At 41.5% G+C, this 16,030-nt stretch overlaps 1 protein-coding gene across 7 annotated transcripts in view; it reads right to left on the reverse strand.

Annotated features, from left to right (window-relative positions):
- magi1b (membrane associated guanylate kinase, WW and PDZ domain containing 1b) overlaps positions 1-16,030 on the reverse strand; it is a 99,724-nt gene that overhangs the window by 34,325 nt on the left and 49,369 nt on the right. For 5 of the 7 annotated variants that reach the window (XM_062986912.1, XM_062986913.1, XM_062986916.1 and 2 more), the window contains exons 5-12: positions 14,705-14,909; positions 13,442-13,524; positions 11,687-11,722; positions 9,154-9,211; positions 7,652-7,737; positions 6,577-6,687; positions 5,256-5,441; positions 3,828-4,448 (exon numbers count right to left, since the gene is read on the reverse strand). In XM_062986912.1, coding sequence (XP_062842982.1) covers positions 3,828-4,448; positions 5,256-5,441; positions 6,577-6,687; positions 7,652-7,737; positions 9,154-9,211; positions 11,687-11,722; positions 13,442-13,524; positions 14,705-14,909 — 1,386 coding nt within the window. The remainder of the gene's footprint in view (positions 1-3,827; positions 4,449-5,255; positions 5,442-6,576; positions 6,688-7,651; positions 7,738-9,153; positions 9,212-11,686; positions 11,723-13,441; positions 13,525-14,704; positions 14,910-16,030) is intronic. The other 2 variants (XM_062986915.1, XM_062986917.1) reach the window with 2 other exon arrangements.

Consider the following 16,030-nt stretch of genomic DNA (forward strand, 5'->3'; position numbering starts at 1 on the left):
ATTAAGGCCGACGCTATTTACGGTTCCTGTGTTCCTCAGTGATGGATGTGCTGGAACGTGATGTATTTTGTGGAACGCGTTCCTTCCTCTCATTTATTTCCGTTCCAGGAGGGGTCGGTCGGTGCTAATTTGTTTTCAGAGAAGGTAGCTCCGATCGGGTCTAAATGTCACTGCACCCAGCGTACAGTGAAAACAGTGTCAGGCGTTCGCCGTGCCCGAAGTATCGGAGTTTATACAGAGTGTGTGTCCTACTTTGCATAATTAAGACTGAGGCAGGGAGCAGAGAGTCATTACAGCAGGACGAGCAGATCCTCCAACCAACAGGTTCAGAATTTTATCCAGAACGTTTAAGCCTGGTGCCAATGATCTGATTCAGCTCACAGGGTCTTTTCTGTGTGAGTTTGCATGTTCTCCTTGTGTCTGTGTGGGTTTCATCCAGGAGCTCCGGTTTCCTCCCACAGTCTAAAGACATGCAGTCAGATTAACTGGAACTACCAAAACTGCTCCAAGTGTATGTAAGTAAGTAAGTAAGTAATTTATTACTATATAAAAAAAACTAATAAAAAAAAACAACACAAAGTATAAAACAGTAGAACAACAGAAACGCAGACCATGACACTCATCCAGGAAACGCTAGTTGGTAGAAGTGCGTTTTTAGTCTAGATTTAAAAACAGAAATGGAGGAAGCGGCCCTGATGTCCAAAGGTAGACTGTTCCACAACCTCGGAGCAGCAACTGCAAAGGCTCGATCACCTTTGAGCTTTGACCGTGACTGTGGCACAGCCAAGAGCAATTGATCGGATGACCTAAGAGATCTAGGAGAACAATAGAAATGGAGCAAGTCTCTTATGTAAGATGGCGCCAATCCATATAAGGACTGAAAAACAAACAGAAGAACTTTAAATTGGATCCTGTAGCTTACAGGAAGCCAATGGAGAGATGCCAGGACCGGGGTAATGTGGTCAAACTTCTTTGTACCTGTGAGCAGACGTGCTGCTGCATTTTGGACTAGCTGTAACCGAGCTAATGAAGACTTACTTATACCCATATACAAACTGTTACAGTAGTCTAGGCAACATGAAATAAGTGCATGAATTACCTTTTCCAGGTCTTGTGGTGACAAAATTGATTTGATCTTAGCAATTGATCTAAGGTGAAAAAAGCTGCTTCTAACAACAGAGTTTATTTGTTTATCGAATTTCAGGTCAGAATCAAATATTACCCCAAGATTCTTTACCTGTGATTTCACATAGTCTGACAGTTCCCCAATGTTTTCTATTAAAGGATCTGTATATTTGGGAGAGCCAAAGAGAATAACTTCTGTTTTATCCTCATTCAGTTGAAGAAAACTATTTGCTAACCAACACTTAATCTCTTTCAAGCATTCCTTCAGGCGTTTAAAAGAGCACAAATCGGTTGGACGCAGGGGGAGGTACAGCTGGGTATCGTCGGCATAACAATGAAATTGAATACCATACTTCCTGATGATTTGTCCCTGTGATGGACTGGCGACCTGTCCTATACTGTACTATACTATATTATATTATACTGCACTGTACTATACTAAACTGTACTGTAATATGCTATACCACGCTATACTTTACTATATTATTCTATATTATACTGTCCTATACTGTACTATACTATATTATATTATACTGCACTGTACTATACTAAACTGTACTGTAATATGCTATACCACGCTATACTTTACTATATTATTCTATATTATACTGTCCTATACTGTACTATACTATATTATATTATACTGCACTGTACTATACTAAACTGTACTGTAATATGCTATACCACGCTATACTTTACTATATTATTCTATATTATACTGTCCTATACTGTACTATACTATATTATATTATACTGCACTGTACTATACTAAACTGTACTGTAATATGCTATACCACGCTATACTTTACTATATTATTCTATATTATACTGTTCTATACTGTACTATACTGTATTATATTATACTGCACTGTACTATACTAAACTGTACTGTAATATGCTATACCATGCTATACTTTACTATATTATTCTATATTATACTGTACTATACTGTACTATGCTATACCATACTGTACTTTACTATTCTATTCTATAATAAACTATACTGTACAATACTATTCTATACCTTACTACACTATTCTATACTATACTGTACTATACTATTCATACTGTACTACACTGTACTATGCTATACCATTCTATTCTATACTATACTGTACCATACTATTCTACACCATACTCTACTAATCTATACTGTACTATGCTATTCTATGCCATACTCTACTATTCTTTACTATACTATACTGTACTGTTCTTTACCTTACTATACTATACTACACTATTCTGTACTATACTATTCTATACTGGACTATACTATACTATATTTTACTATTCTATACTATACTGTATTATACTATACCTTACTATACTAATCTATATCTTACTACACTGTTCTATATTATACTGTACTATACCATACTATACTATATATACTGTACTATACTAGACCATACTATACCACACTATTCTATACTATACTATTCTATACCATACTATTCTATATTATACTGTACTATACTATATTTTACTATTCTGTACTATACTATACCATACTATGCTATTCTATACTCCACTATACTATTCTATACCATACTACACTATTCTGTACTATACTATTCTATACTGGACTATACTATACTATATGTCCAAAACTCATAGACATGTAATTATAAGCTAGCTGGACATCTTATTTAAAACAAACAGGTCAGGCTTTGATGTTTCACAAGGAAACCTGGATGCAGTGGGCATTCTGATTCATTCCAGTGATTGAGATCAGCTCTCTGTGCAGACCACTCGAGCTCCTCCGCACCAAACTCATCAAACCTTGACTTTACCGACCTCGCTTTGTGCCAGAACAGGAAGTGTGTAATACGTATGTAAGAGGCAGAAGCGAATCACGTCTCTTAACACCTCCCCATACCTACTTCAGCAATAAAAAGTCTATTTAAGAGCATTAGCAGAGAGAAACAGAGCGCTTTGTAGACCGTTCTGGTGGCCTCGGCTTTTCAATAACCGAGCTGTAGCTGTTAAACCCACGTCTCTTCAGATGCTGCTGCTGCTGAACAAAGAGCGCCGAGTCCTTCCACCATTCACCGGATTCCAGATCTGAATTTGGACTTTTACACTATAGCACGTCCATACGAACAGACACGTGAACGAGCAGCCACGTGCACGAGCGTACGCAGCCGACGCTGACGTACACGCGAAGGCTCATACTAAATGTTCAGCAAATTCAGGTTCACGACACCTTCCGCCAGGGGTTTTGTCCACTATAAGAGTCGATTCTCTTCACACAATCACAGTCTGACTCTTTTTTACTGACCCTCGCTGCCTCTCTTTTGTCTCTGGTTAGTTTTTTGTTCTTTCCGTCACTGCTTTTCTGTCGTTTCTTACCCTTTTGCTCCTATTTAAGCTTTAAAATCGTTCCCGTTTAAACTATTTTTTAATTAACAGCCTGTTTTGACTAACAGCCTGTCCATATATACATACATCTTTCTATAATGTTCGTCTTTAGTTTAGTTGCGATGAGATGACGTGATTCAGGGTTCGAATCTCAGTGGTGCTATCTGTCTGTCGGGTGTCTGCATGAACATAAACGGCTAATGTTCAAAAGTGGGGTAGCTAAAACAGCCTAGATATTGAGGGTGCACTTGTCAGTGTGCTCTCAGCGCAGGTCCCAAGCCCAGATAAAAATAAATACGACCCCACAAACCAGACGCGTATAAAAGCGAGAGCGCGCTCACCTCTCTGGACCAGCATGGTAACTTCACTTCCTTTAGGACACTTGCTGAGCAGATCCACCACCTGGTTGTGTGTGAGGTTCTGCACGTTCCTCTTGTTCACCTCCACGATTATGTCGCCCTCCCTGAGCCCTCGGCAGCGCGGGTAATCCACGATCTGCTTGACGCGTTGGCCGCCGCCCCCCGGGCTGTCGGCGATGGTGAAGCCGAAGCCCTTGTCTCCTTTCTCCATGTGCACCGTGATGAGCTCGGGCTGCGTGGCGATGGACGACGCCAGGGTGACCGCGTCGCCCGGGAAGCGCGGCTCCAGCGAGCCGTCGGAGGCGGACTCGTGGGTGGGGCTATGCGGCCGCAGGTGTTCGCTGGCCGTGCCGTTATGGTTGCTGTGGCTGGACGGCGATTCGTAGGCCTCCTGGCCGTTCAGGATGATGGGCTCCTTGTCCACGATGGCGACCGATGTGACCAGGCTGGTGTTGGGGTCGTCGGGGTCGAAGGGCAGCGGATAGCCCCGGCAGAGCTCCAGGTCCACCATGGAACCGATTGGGATGGACTGGAAGATCTTCACCACCTGCGCGTGGGTATAGCCCAGTACGCACGTGTCGTTTACGCTCACGATGACGTCGCCTGTGGGGGAAGATGGACAAGGGTATAAAAATGGAAGTCCATTTATTTTAGGAAACTTCATAAATATTATATGTTTTGGGCAACCCCCCCCAAACTCAGATCAAGAACAGTTGAGGCAGTCAAGGCGCCCCCCCCAATTCGTTGCAGAAGACCACTTCTTTTCACCTGCTAAGGACTTGGTATTACATGATCCATGATCAGCCACCCCGGTCAGCAGAGGTCTCAATTGCCCAAAATGACAAGGAACCCTGTTTCAGCCATTGTCCCTCCCCCTACAGACACACAGCCAATCAGGTGTCTGTGTGGGCACCTGACTGGTTGATAGCAGAGCAATTCAAATTCAAGAGCCATATATAACTGGCATCCTCAATTCTTATTTCAGTGCTGTTGAAGGTTTTATAACATCAGGCACTGCCTCCTAATTCCTCATTAGTGATCAGGATTGAGTACAGGTATGAAATATAACATTAGATGCTGCTGAAACATGAGTGTCACTGTCCACAGTCCAGCAAGTTTTACATTCCCATGGGTTTGAAGACTGTTGTGCCTGAAAGAAGCCCCCAAAATTAGCACATCGAGGTTTAATTAAAGCTGCTGATGAACAAAGAAAGAGCAGAAACAGTTAGTTCTTAGTTAAAAATAGTTAAAAATAACGTCCCCTGTGGTGAGCAAGCTGTTCCTTTCAACATCAAATCCCATTAAAAAAGAAAACAGCTAAAACACAGTCCGGTGTAACTGCCAGAACAAATCACTCAAATTCATCTTACTGAAAGAACAACAGACACAATGAAACAATAAAACGCTCACCTGTCTCCATCTTGCCGTCCAGCGCAGCCGGACCGTCCAGTACCAGACTCTTAATCTGGAGAAACTCGTCTGGCTCGTCTCCTCCGACGACCGTGAAACCGAAACCACGGCGGCTCTTCTTCAGCTTTGTGTTGATGAACGTGCCCTTCAGTTCGGCTGGGTTGCGGGTGAAGAACGGTTTCACTCCTGCAGCCAAGACCAGAATACAAATAAACACAATTAAAAGGTGGATATAAAACGGACCATTCATTATAGGAAGTGTAAGATAGTTTATTGTTAGATTCAGAGACGGTTAAATAAGATTCCTGATGGGTTAAAACCAGAAAGACGTATTTGTCTGTATATATGTGTGTGTTGCACCCTGGTCCTGGAGGGAGGAACGTTTCGTTTCATTGTAATATGTACTTGTGTAGAACTGAAACGACAATAAAGCAATTAATGTTTCTTTTGCACTCTTGTTTACATGCTATAATAAGGACTTTACATTATTTGTTTATTTATTTCCTTCCTATTCCCACCCTTCTTCCCGTATATGGCAACAGCAGCGACAGGAAGAAACCCTGTTTGACCCTCCCTCCCTCCCTCCCTCAAACACAACCAACTGAGTTTGTGTGGATGTCCGGATGCATTTGATTCTGTATTTTTAAAGGTGAAGGTGAAGTAACCATCAGTTTTTACACTGTAAGATTTTTAAACACACCATAACAAGGCTACAGCGAACGCAGCACGTTTAAACGCATCAGTAGTGGCAACTTTCATTTCAGCCAATATATTTTATTATTATTATTAGCCAATATTTTCATTCTTATAACAAATAAATTTAAACAAAAAAGGGAACTAGTTTTGATAAGTTAAACGTTCGAGGCCAAACTGTAAATAACCTAAATATTATTTATTACATATAAAATATCAGATTACATTTAAACTGTACATGTGTATACACATAACATCTATAATTTATTAAACCAAAGGAAATAATTTAGCCAAGTGTAAAGTAATTAGTAAAAAAGCCAAAGAGAGTAAAGAGGCAGAAGGAAACGGGTGATGTTGAGATGATGAAGGATGATCTGTTCATCCAGACCTGAAAGTTCTTGTAAACAGTGGTTCAGAGTTTAAAAGTTCTGTACGTGTTAATAAGAGTTTTATTTATGAGCCTCATAACAGGAAACCTTTTTAAAGAGTAAATAAGAGCAAGAAGTGGGAAATGAAAGAGTACTTGGTGTAGCGGCGGTTCTGGCGCGCCTCAGGCAGCAGGAAAAAAGAGAAACAGTGATAGAGAGAATGTCTTGCTAAACCCCAGTGGTGAGGACAAATCACGTACGTTTGGCCCCTAGCGGTGGCGGCGGGGTAGGGGCGGAGCTCCCGTACGTCTCCAGGTGATTGGCGGCGTAGCTGGCTAGCGTCGGTCCGGGCGCGCGCTCTTCGATCCATTCTGAAAGATTTAGTGAGATCTGTGGGTCGTAGCACGGCCGAGAAACGTAACCGGCCGAGTCGGAGCCGAGGCGGCCACCGCTGCGACGGCCCTGCTGATCTGTACTTCAGGATGCAATCTCGGCGATCGATAGCGGAATAAAATTTCCAAAAGTGCATCCAGGCGGTACGGTTGTGCGATAATGAAACAGGAAACTGCGCCTGTGCGAACGTCCCCTGGTGGGGAAAATGCATTTAAAGCGGCGCTGTAGGGATACGGGGCAGGAAGGACTCGCCTGATATGGATGCACTCGCGCAGCGACGCTGCTGTATTGATGCGTTTGATGTGTGGTCAGGAACCTGGTCGCTGATTGATCCTGACCTCAGACTCAGTCTGCTGTTCATTCAACAATGGAAATCTCTAATGGTGCCATTAGATAATGCAGCAAGCTGGTAGTGGTGGGGCTAGAACCAGCATCCTTCTGATTACTAGTCCAGTACTAAGCAGATGGTGCTACTAATGACATGAGCACATTTTTTCTATTTATTTCTGCATTTTCTCCCTTTTTCACACAATTTAGCATTAGCCAATTAGTCTTCCGCTGCTATGGATCCCGATTGTGTCCGAGGAGGGTATATTCGGCTGCCCCACGCCCCCTCCGACGCGGCACCTCGGTGGATTCGCACATGAGGCCGGATATCGTGCATGGAAAGACACGCATCGATCTCCACGCTCCTCCACTTCTGTACAGGCGCCTCGCACAGCGTTTTGAAAACCCATCCACTCATTAGTCCGGACTTCTCCCACCCAGCAGACTGGAGGCCAATTTTATCTGCCAATTTGCCCACTAAAAAGAGCAGAGATTCAAACCGGGAGTTCGAAAATCCCGCTGCGCCACCTGGGCGCCCTAAATTAAGACAATACAAACACACTCCGAGTGCCATCCAACATCTAGAGAGATAAACGTCTCGTATCTGTCGCTTACCTTCAGCCGACTGCGTCTGCTCCAACTGCTTCTTCCTTTTGGCCTCCAGTATCGGATTCTCATACTGGGTCTTTCTGTTAACGTGACTGAGGAAGACAGGAGGACGTGATTAACGGGAATCAAACTGGTGTCTTAATATTTATGATGAAACTGATGATCCAGACTATCGTGCAGTGGTTGAAGGTTGGTTCGAGGTTAATTGGTGTCTCGGTATCGGTAAGGGAAAGACGACATTTATTTAGACGGATAATTGAAAATATTCATGCGCAGAACTGACCAAAAGTATGTGGACACTGTGATCATTATCTATGAGGTGTATAAAATCAATGATAATATAAATAATAAGCTTCCAAATTGGTGGCAATAGTTGAAGAAGGTCAGACATGGTCAGGTTGGTCAGGTTGGCATTCAAGAGTAATTAAATCCACATTTACATGTAATTTAGATTTTCTGCATTGAGCAATTGAGGGTTAAGGGCCTTGCTCAAGAGCCCAAAAGCAGCAACCTGGCAGTGATGGGGCTTGAACCAGCATCCTTCTGATTACTAGTCCAGTACCTTAACCACTAAGCTACTGCCTACTTAATGTATATTGTACATTGTACGGCACCCCTGGAGTCTAGTGGGTTGAGGGCCTTGCTCAAGGGCCCAAGAGCAGCAACCTAGAAGTGGTGGGGCTTGAACCAGCAACCTTCAGATTACTAGTCCAGTACCTTAACCACTAGGCTACTGCCTACTTAATGCATATGGAACACCTTTATTCCATCAGAGCACAGGGTCACACATTGTACGGCACCCCTGGAGCCTAGAGAGTTAAGGGCCTCACTCAAGGGCCCAACAGTAAAAGTGAATGTGAAACTTTTCCAGCTGGTGACCCACAGCTCTAGCACATCAGGCTAATGATGTGACCTTTGTATATGTTGGTACCAGTTTAAATAAAGGAGGCGTGGCCACTTTGCTTTACATTGTGTATGCTTGGCTGCTTTGAATATGCCCGCTGCTCCCATATCGAGGTGGGCACAGCATCGTCTTTACGGTATTGGAAATCCCACTGATCTGGGATCAGGTTTTCCTCATTTGTATTGATCTCAGATATCAGGCTTCGTACAAACCCGTCTGTTCTGGGAAAGGTAAAAGTCTGGAGGAACGACTGCAGAACCAGCCACTTATAATCACCGCCAAGCGACATCGTGGGTGAGAAAATGCCCACTCTCAGAGATTTCCAGCTCGATTCTGAGAATTATGCGAGTGAAAACACGGGAGGCCGTCCACTTCTGGAGAAATTGCTTCGTACCACATCGGAACGTATAAATTTATTCAGTTTTTCGCTCAACGTGGCCATTCGAGAGGTGGAAAAGCAGGAGAACGTATTATATTAGCGATTATCTCCAGGTACTCTGGTTCTGTGTTTGTGTGTAAGGTTTTCTACCATGAACCGAGCCCTGCCTGACTGTATATAAAACTCACACAACGCTGTCGGTAATGGACTTGTTTTATTACTTACTCTACGTAATAAACTCCGTACACCGGGTCGTCGATCCTTTCCCAGCCTGCGGGCAGCTCTGGAGAAGAAAAAACACAGGAGAGGAAATGAGCCTCGATGCTATGGTTAACAAATCAACATTATTCCTGTATACCTGTTCTGCTCCTGCTTTTTATACAGGAAGGGGGACAGATCTAAAATCTACCCTCACCATATAATCAAGTCCTTTAATCTGCATCTAGTGCCGGGAACCACGATGTTGAATTCTATACAGCTCATTATTCGCAACTGACATCAAAATTTGAGTGGCTTTTTATTTATTGACCTTGGCGTCATGTAACTACAATTATAAGCAGAAAATAATCAGATACTATAAAAGTCGTATTCCAGAAAATATCCATTAATCTAAAATGTATTAAACAGTTGTGCCTGCCTGCACATTACAACAATGCGTTATGATATCTGTCTGTTATGTACGTACATCATCGTATTGAGGTTCTTAGCAACTAATTCTCCAATTCTGTGAACATAAGGCTGAAGAAGCTTAGATCCGAGCACTAATCCCCCAATTATGTGTACATAAGGCTAAACAAGCTTGGAGTAGACCACTAATGCATCAATTTTGCATGCATAAGGCTATAGAAGCTTGGAGGAGAGCACTAATTTCCCAGTTAATGTTATTTATTGACCTTGGCGTCATGTTTGTTTGTTTATTAGGATTTTAACATTATCTTTTACACTTTGGTTACATTCATGACAGGAAACGGTAGTTTATTCATTACACAAGATTCATCAGTTCACAAGTTTAATACCAAAAACAGTCATGGACAATTTAGTGTCTCCAGTTCACCTCACTTGCATGTCTTTGGACTGTGGGAGGAAACCGGAGCACCCGGAGGAAACCCATGCAGACACAGGGAGAACATGCAAACTCCACACAGAAAGGACCTGGACCCAGGACCTTCTTGCTGTGAGGCGACAGTGCTACCCACTTAGCCACCGTGCCGCCCTGACGTCATGTAACTCCAATTATAAGCAGAAAATACTCAGATACTGATACGTCTCAATCCAAAAAAATATCCATTAATCTAAACTGTAATGAAATCACCCTAAGGTGCATCACGGTTGTGCCATGTGACCCTACCTAAAGGTAAAAAGACCAAACGTCCGTGTTTAGCACTGATCAAAGAATGGTCTAAGCTGCATCCAAGATCATTCTGGTGCTAACACTCTAATCTTAGGCTGGTCTAAGACTCAAAGATCAATCCCAGACTTGATCATTTAACATAATCGACAACACAGATACAGTAACACCAGGATCCTAACAGCACAAACGACAAACGGCTTCTGCTCGAGAGTTCGACGCAACCATTTAATTGGCATCGCATCTTCCGGCTTCAGTATATCAGAGCATTAATCCCGTCGCTGCTCAATTAGCAGGTGCGGAGCATATCAATTTTCATAGCGTGCAAATCAAAGTTGTTATCTGTTACTAACAGCGTTATAAATGAGCCTGACTGGTGTTTTGTTCTAATGAATCCATAAATGTCAGCCCACGCTAACCGCGTACAATTAACAGCCTTTCGCTGATGGATTTTCCTCGAAGGGTTTCGGCTTGAATTATTCTCCACCCGCGATTCTTTTAACGTTTATAATCGCTTACAAACGACTCGTAACTGGAGAGCCAGCGCCAGCTAAAGAGAAAGCCATAGCTCAGATACGTCTGTACAAACAGAGATGACATTTAGTCATACATTAAACATTTGGAAGGATCAGTAATGGGAATGCATGATGGTGTCTGGTTTTAGGAGGATTTGCTTTGTCTCTATAGGCTCAACCGCCAAGCTGTTATTCAACTCTTTACATCTCGTTCTGGTCTGTGCCAGCCTGTGCCTCTAAGGGCCTCTCACACTTTGTCCCGATGCCACTCGGCTAATGTTTCCAATTTGGCAGATCGATATCTATTGACCTTGCCCATCCAATCCATCAGGGCTGTAGAGGCCAGTGCTAACTACATGAAATCCATTCCAGTCGATTCCGCTAAGAATAAAAGGAGTCGGAAATTCTTTGAGGTACGAACACAAGCCGGCGAGCGTGTCGGGCATACAGATCTGAAAAACACGGCTCAGTAAAAACACAAAAAAAAAAGCTATTGCGTCAATCGCGGGAGTAGAGAATCGTACCCGGCATACGCAAACAGCGCTCGGGCCACTCGAGCTCGTAGTGAGAGCCGAGAAGACGGATTAAGAGCACTGCCCTGGTTGCAGGAACAATAAGAGCCATGAATAATGTATGTTATTTAAAGGCAGGCCGGATCCTGCTTTTAAATAATGTTGCTTTTTACTTGGACTTTTTTTTATCACGAAGCAGAACGGCGTTCGATGTGGACAGGAGAGGATGAATAGCGTAAACACAGAGCCGCCATGCGCGCCCGGCGCTCGACGGTTCCATTCTGACAGGCCATCAGTCTGGATTTTAATAGTTAATGATTATTTATATATAAGAACAGCGGGGAACAAACACATATGGAAGTAACAGATTCTACAGGCCCTACCTAGATCATTGTCCAGTTCCTCGGTATGAACCCCTTCTTCTCAAGAGCGAAGCAGAAAGGAAGACAGAAGACGACAGACAGGATTAAAGTAGGAAGTGGTTAGTCATTAGTCAAGCAGTAAGCGTAGGGCCCTAATAATTCACGGCAAAATGTGCTTAACTTCACGGATGTCACGGTTGGGGTGGTGACTGTATTTAAAGCAAGCCTAACAAACATCATCATGACCAGTTAAAGCCCAGACGATGGAGTAGAGGAATGGCTTTTCCATCTGATCTATTGATCGAGTCACACCAGCCTGTGTGTGTGTTTGTAAACAGAGAAGGGGAGACGTCGCCCCCCTCCAAGTGTGTTTAATCATCGGCGACGGTGCTTAGGTTGCGCCTCCAGTTGAGCCGGTGTCTTACTTCATGTATCATGGAGAAAGCACTTCATTAGCTCTCTAGCTTGAGTTGGTTTAAGTTGCTTAGAACCTATTAGAAGTTGTTTAGAACACCAGCCTGCATAAGTCATCTTTTACCCTTGATTACATTCATGACGGGACCGGTAGTTACTGGTTACACAAGATTCATCAGTTCAAGTTTAACATTTTCATTTTCAGCATTTAGGAGACGCTTTTATCAAAAGTAACTTACAGCACTGTGACAGTACACTGTCTAAGCAATTGAAGGTTAGGGGCCTTGCACAAGGGCCAACAGTGGTAACCTGGCAGTGGTGGGGCATGAACCAGCGACATTTCGATTACTAGTCCAGTACCCTAACCACTAGGCTACAACTGCCAATATCAAACACAGTCATGAACAATTTAGTATCTCCAATTCACCTCACTTGCACGTCTTTGGACCGTGGGAGGAAACCGAAGCTCCCGGAGGAAACCCACACAGACAGACACGGAGAGAACATGCACAACTCCACACAGAAAGGACCCGAAATGCTCAAGCTGGGAATCAAACCCAGAACTTTCCTGCTGTGAGGCGACAGTGCTACCCACCGAGCCACCGTGAAGTTTATTAATCATATATTTAAATACATAGTGAACAGAAGAAGGGCTCACGGGGACCTAAACTCTGCTTGATACTGTAGAGAAGAGTTAAAGTCTACAAGATCATAAAGATATCTAACCGCGTATAACAACCGCGTATCTCTAAGATCCTGTAGGATTTGGACAACATAGTCGTGCAGAATAATACAAATAGTAGAAATCAGAACCCCTCTCTTACATACACAAGTGTCTAGGATGTGCGTCTCACTAATAATAACAAGGTGTGTGTTAAACTCCTGGCTACAGATGGCTACGGCACTATTCCACCATTTAAACCACATTAAATGCATTTGAAACCTAATACATGACATAATATTTTCCTCTAAGTGCTGAGATGTACACAAATCAACAACCAAACGTTAGAAGTGTAACATACTGCAATAAATTCAGCAACAAGCACAGATATAAAAAAAAACAGCAAATCATCTTTATAATCCAACCAGAGAAGCAGGACAGAAAGAATGAGGAAAAAGTCCTTCCTGAGGAATAGAAACTATTTCACAGCTCAACATCGCCACCTACAGTACACACCCAGTCATGAGTGAACATTCAGGACAGAGAATCGATTCTCAATGTTGTTTGTAGCTTAATCCATATAAAGAACACACTGTTCCCACAGACACACTCCAGAGCAAAGAGCAGATGCTGTTATAGCCACAAAACTGGAAGAGCATTCATTCATCAATCAGCAATAAATCCAATGTAAGTAAACTTACCATCATCTTCACATTCCTCAAGGGGTTTCTGGGGCTTGTCCAGGCACCGGGGGTCGATCCAGGACGTGGTTTTAGTGTTGTGGCTGAAATTATACGAGAATTTCATTATTTAGAGCAGGTTTCTACTTTTTAACAATGAGTTAGAATAAAGAAAAATTGGTTCTGGTGCTTCTTTTATCAGCCACATTCAACTCTGAGCTCCAGAAAATAAAAAACAACAAAATTCAGGCAGAAGGAAAATCAAGGCATTTGACTGAGTTTGCTTTATTCCATGAAGCACATTTTTTTAAAAAAACGTCAGCGAATGAGCCAATGTTACAGTAACACACGAGAAACATAATAAATATTAATGGTTATAAATATTAAACAGTAAGGTCACATTAGATCAGTATCATTAGATCAGAATATGTTAGATAATATTTAATGATCTAATAGTGGTACTTTGTCTATTAATCAGATTTTCAGCTTCTACTGATTTTCAAAGACTTTTGATTAAAGTTTTATTATTTAGACATTAAAGTTCTATATAAAACACTGTGAAGCTGTTTTCTGTTTAAAGAGAAATAAAATAAGAATTTAAGAATGATTTTGTGCAAAGGTAAAAAACTTAATTTAGGTGAAGAACTCTATATTTAGTACATTATTTTATTCAATTTTTGGTTTAAATGTTATTTTTTGTTTCATTTTAGCATTTTAGGTTCTTAGTATTTATTACTATAATAAAGCATTTTTAATGTTCAGGTTTAAGCAATTATTATTATGTGTCATTATTTGTTTAATAAAAATTAATTACCACATCATTATTACTTTTTTGTATTTTGGGGCTTCTTATTTAAACTTTTTATAATTTTATTTTTTGTTAATAATAACAACAATATAGATTATTATATTATATTGAGTTTATTTTGGTTAGTTTTAAGCTGTATGTTTAGTTATACATTTTGTATAAAATTTGGTGCTTTATTCATTTAAATTTAATTTCTCTTGTTTGTTATTTTACTTTCTATTAGCCTCTGTACAATTTTTCCTAATTTTTAGTTTATTTCTTTTGATTTCTTTTTATTTCACAGTTACATAAATACAATAAGTGTAATTCTTTTACTCAGCGTGACAGCTAGTAACTGATGTATCTCAGGTACAGGAGTCCAGTATGATTTGCTGTATACCAAGACTGCAGAGGTTAAACCAGAAATTTTAGCAACAGATGCTAATCTTTACATTTCTGTTAAATCTAGCTGAACAATCAATGCTAATAATGCTTACTCTATGAAGTAGACCTCTCCGTTCTCTGTGTACGCCATCTCCCAGTTCTCGGGCAGAGGGCCGAGCGGGTCCTCGTCCGTGGGATGGCTGGGGTGTGTTAGGGAGTTCTGCGTGCTCTCCGTGGTTGGTAGTGGGATGCTGTTGAGCTGCTGTGGTGGAGCGAAGGGGCGCACTGCTGGGTGCTCGTCCGGTTCACTCGAGTCCCCTGTAGGTAACAGAATGAAACACGGTAAAGACACACAAACACACTCCTGCTGCTGCTGAAGGTTTGATCCTATTGTGTCTACTCTACACAGTTCCTAGCCTGGATCAGGGGGTGTGGGGGACACTTAACAGCTCCACCCTTTCACATCCGAACCCATCAGGGGTGATTCAGGGCCATTTACACCCATACACACACACACCTAGGTGTCTGGAACTGGGACTGACCCACACATACCTGCATGCTAATGAAATCAACAACCTCCTACGGTCAGCAAACGTTCTGACCATCCTGCACCCAGAGGTGTTACTGCATAAACTCAGTGCTGTACAAGCCATTAAAACTAAATAAAATCAGATTTAAATATAATAATTATCAGAGAATGTGTTTAAAGTGAAAAAATAACTGTATTAGCTTCAGTCAGAGGAACCAGAAGGTTCCAGTAGATTTAACACATTTTAAATAGGAACAAGAAAGCAGTCTGTGTGAACACATGGATGTTAAATCCCCTTAATTTAGTTCACAGACAGAAAGATTATTATAATCACTAGAATAAATAAATGAACATTATTTTTGTCTCCTCTCTTTCTATAAATAAAGCGCTAGCTAAGAACAAAATGCTAACTACTTTCATTGTTTGCACAGCGGGTTACAATGTTCTAATATTACAATAGTTTAATTATAGTAATACATTTATATTTATAAAAGAGATACGATTAATATCATTTACACTCTCACTATTTATAAGGTTTTTTCTGTTTAATAAATGAGGTACAGTTCTACTAGACATTAACAGTAATTGTTTATCCAAAAAGTTAGTCTTTATGGTTGGCGTAGCTTATAAAATCAATCAAATTATGAAATAATGCATAAATATTTATCTAACATACATAATAACGTGTTAATAAAGTGTGTACAGTCGTTTATTAAACGTTAATATTAAACACGTCGTTTTGTAATAAAAACATTGGCGAATCATGACCACCAGATGGCGCCGTCCGATCTCTCAGTCCAACAGTCAACCGAATACGATCAACACCTCTCAATTCAATTCAATTCAATTTATAAGACAGACAGACATACAGGTAGGTAGATAGGTAGATAGACAGACAGACAAATAGAAA

Source organism: Trichomycterus rosablanca, chromosome 24 (assembly GCF_030014385.1).
Source record: "Trichomycterus rosablanca isolate fTriRos1 chromosome 24, fTriRos1.hap1, whole genome shotgun sequence".
In the NCBI taxonomy this organism is placed as follows: domain Eukaryota; kingdom Metazoa; phylum Chordata; class Actinopteri; order Siluriformes; family Trichomycteridae; genus Trichomycterus; species Trichomycterus rosablanca.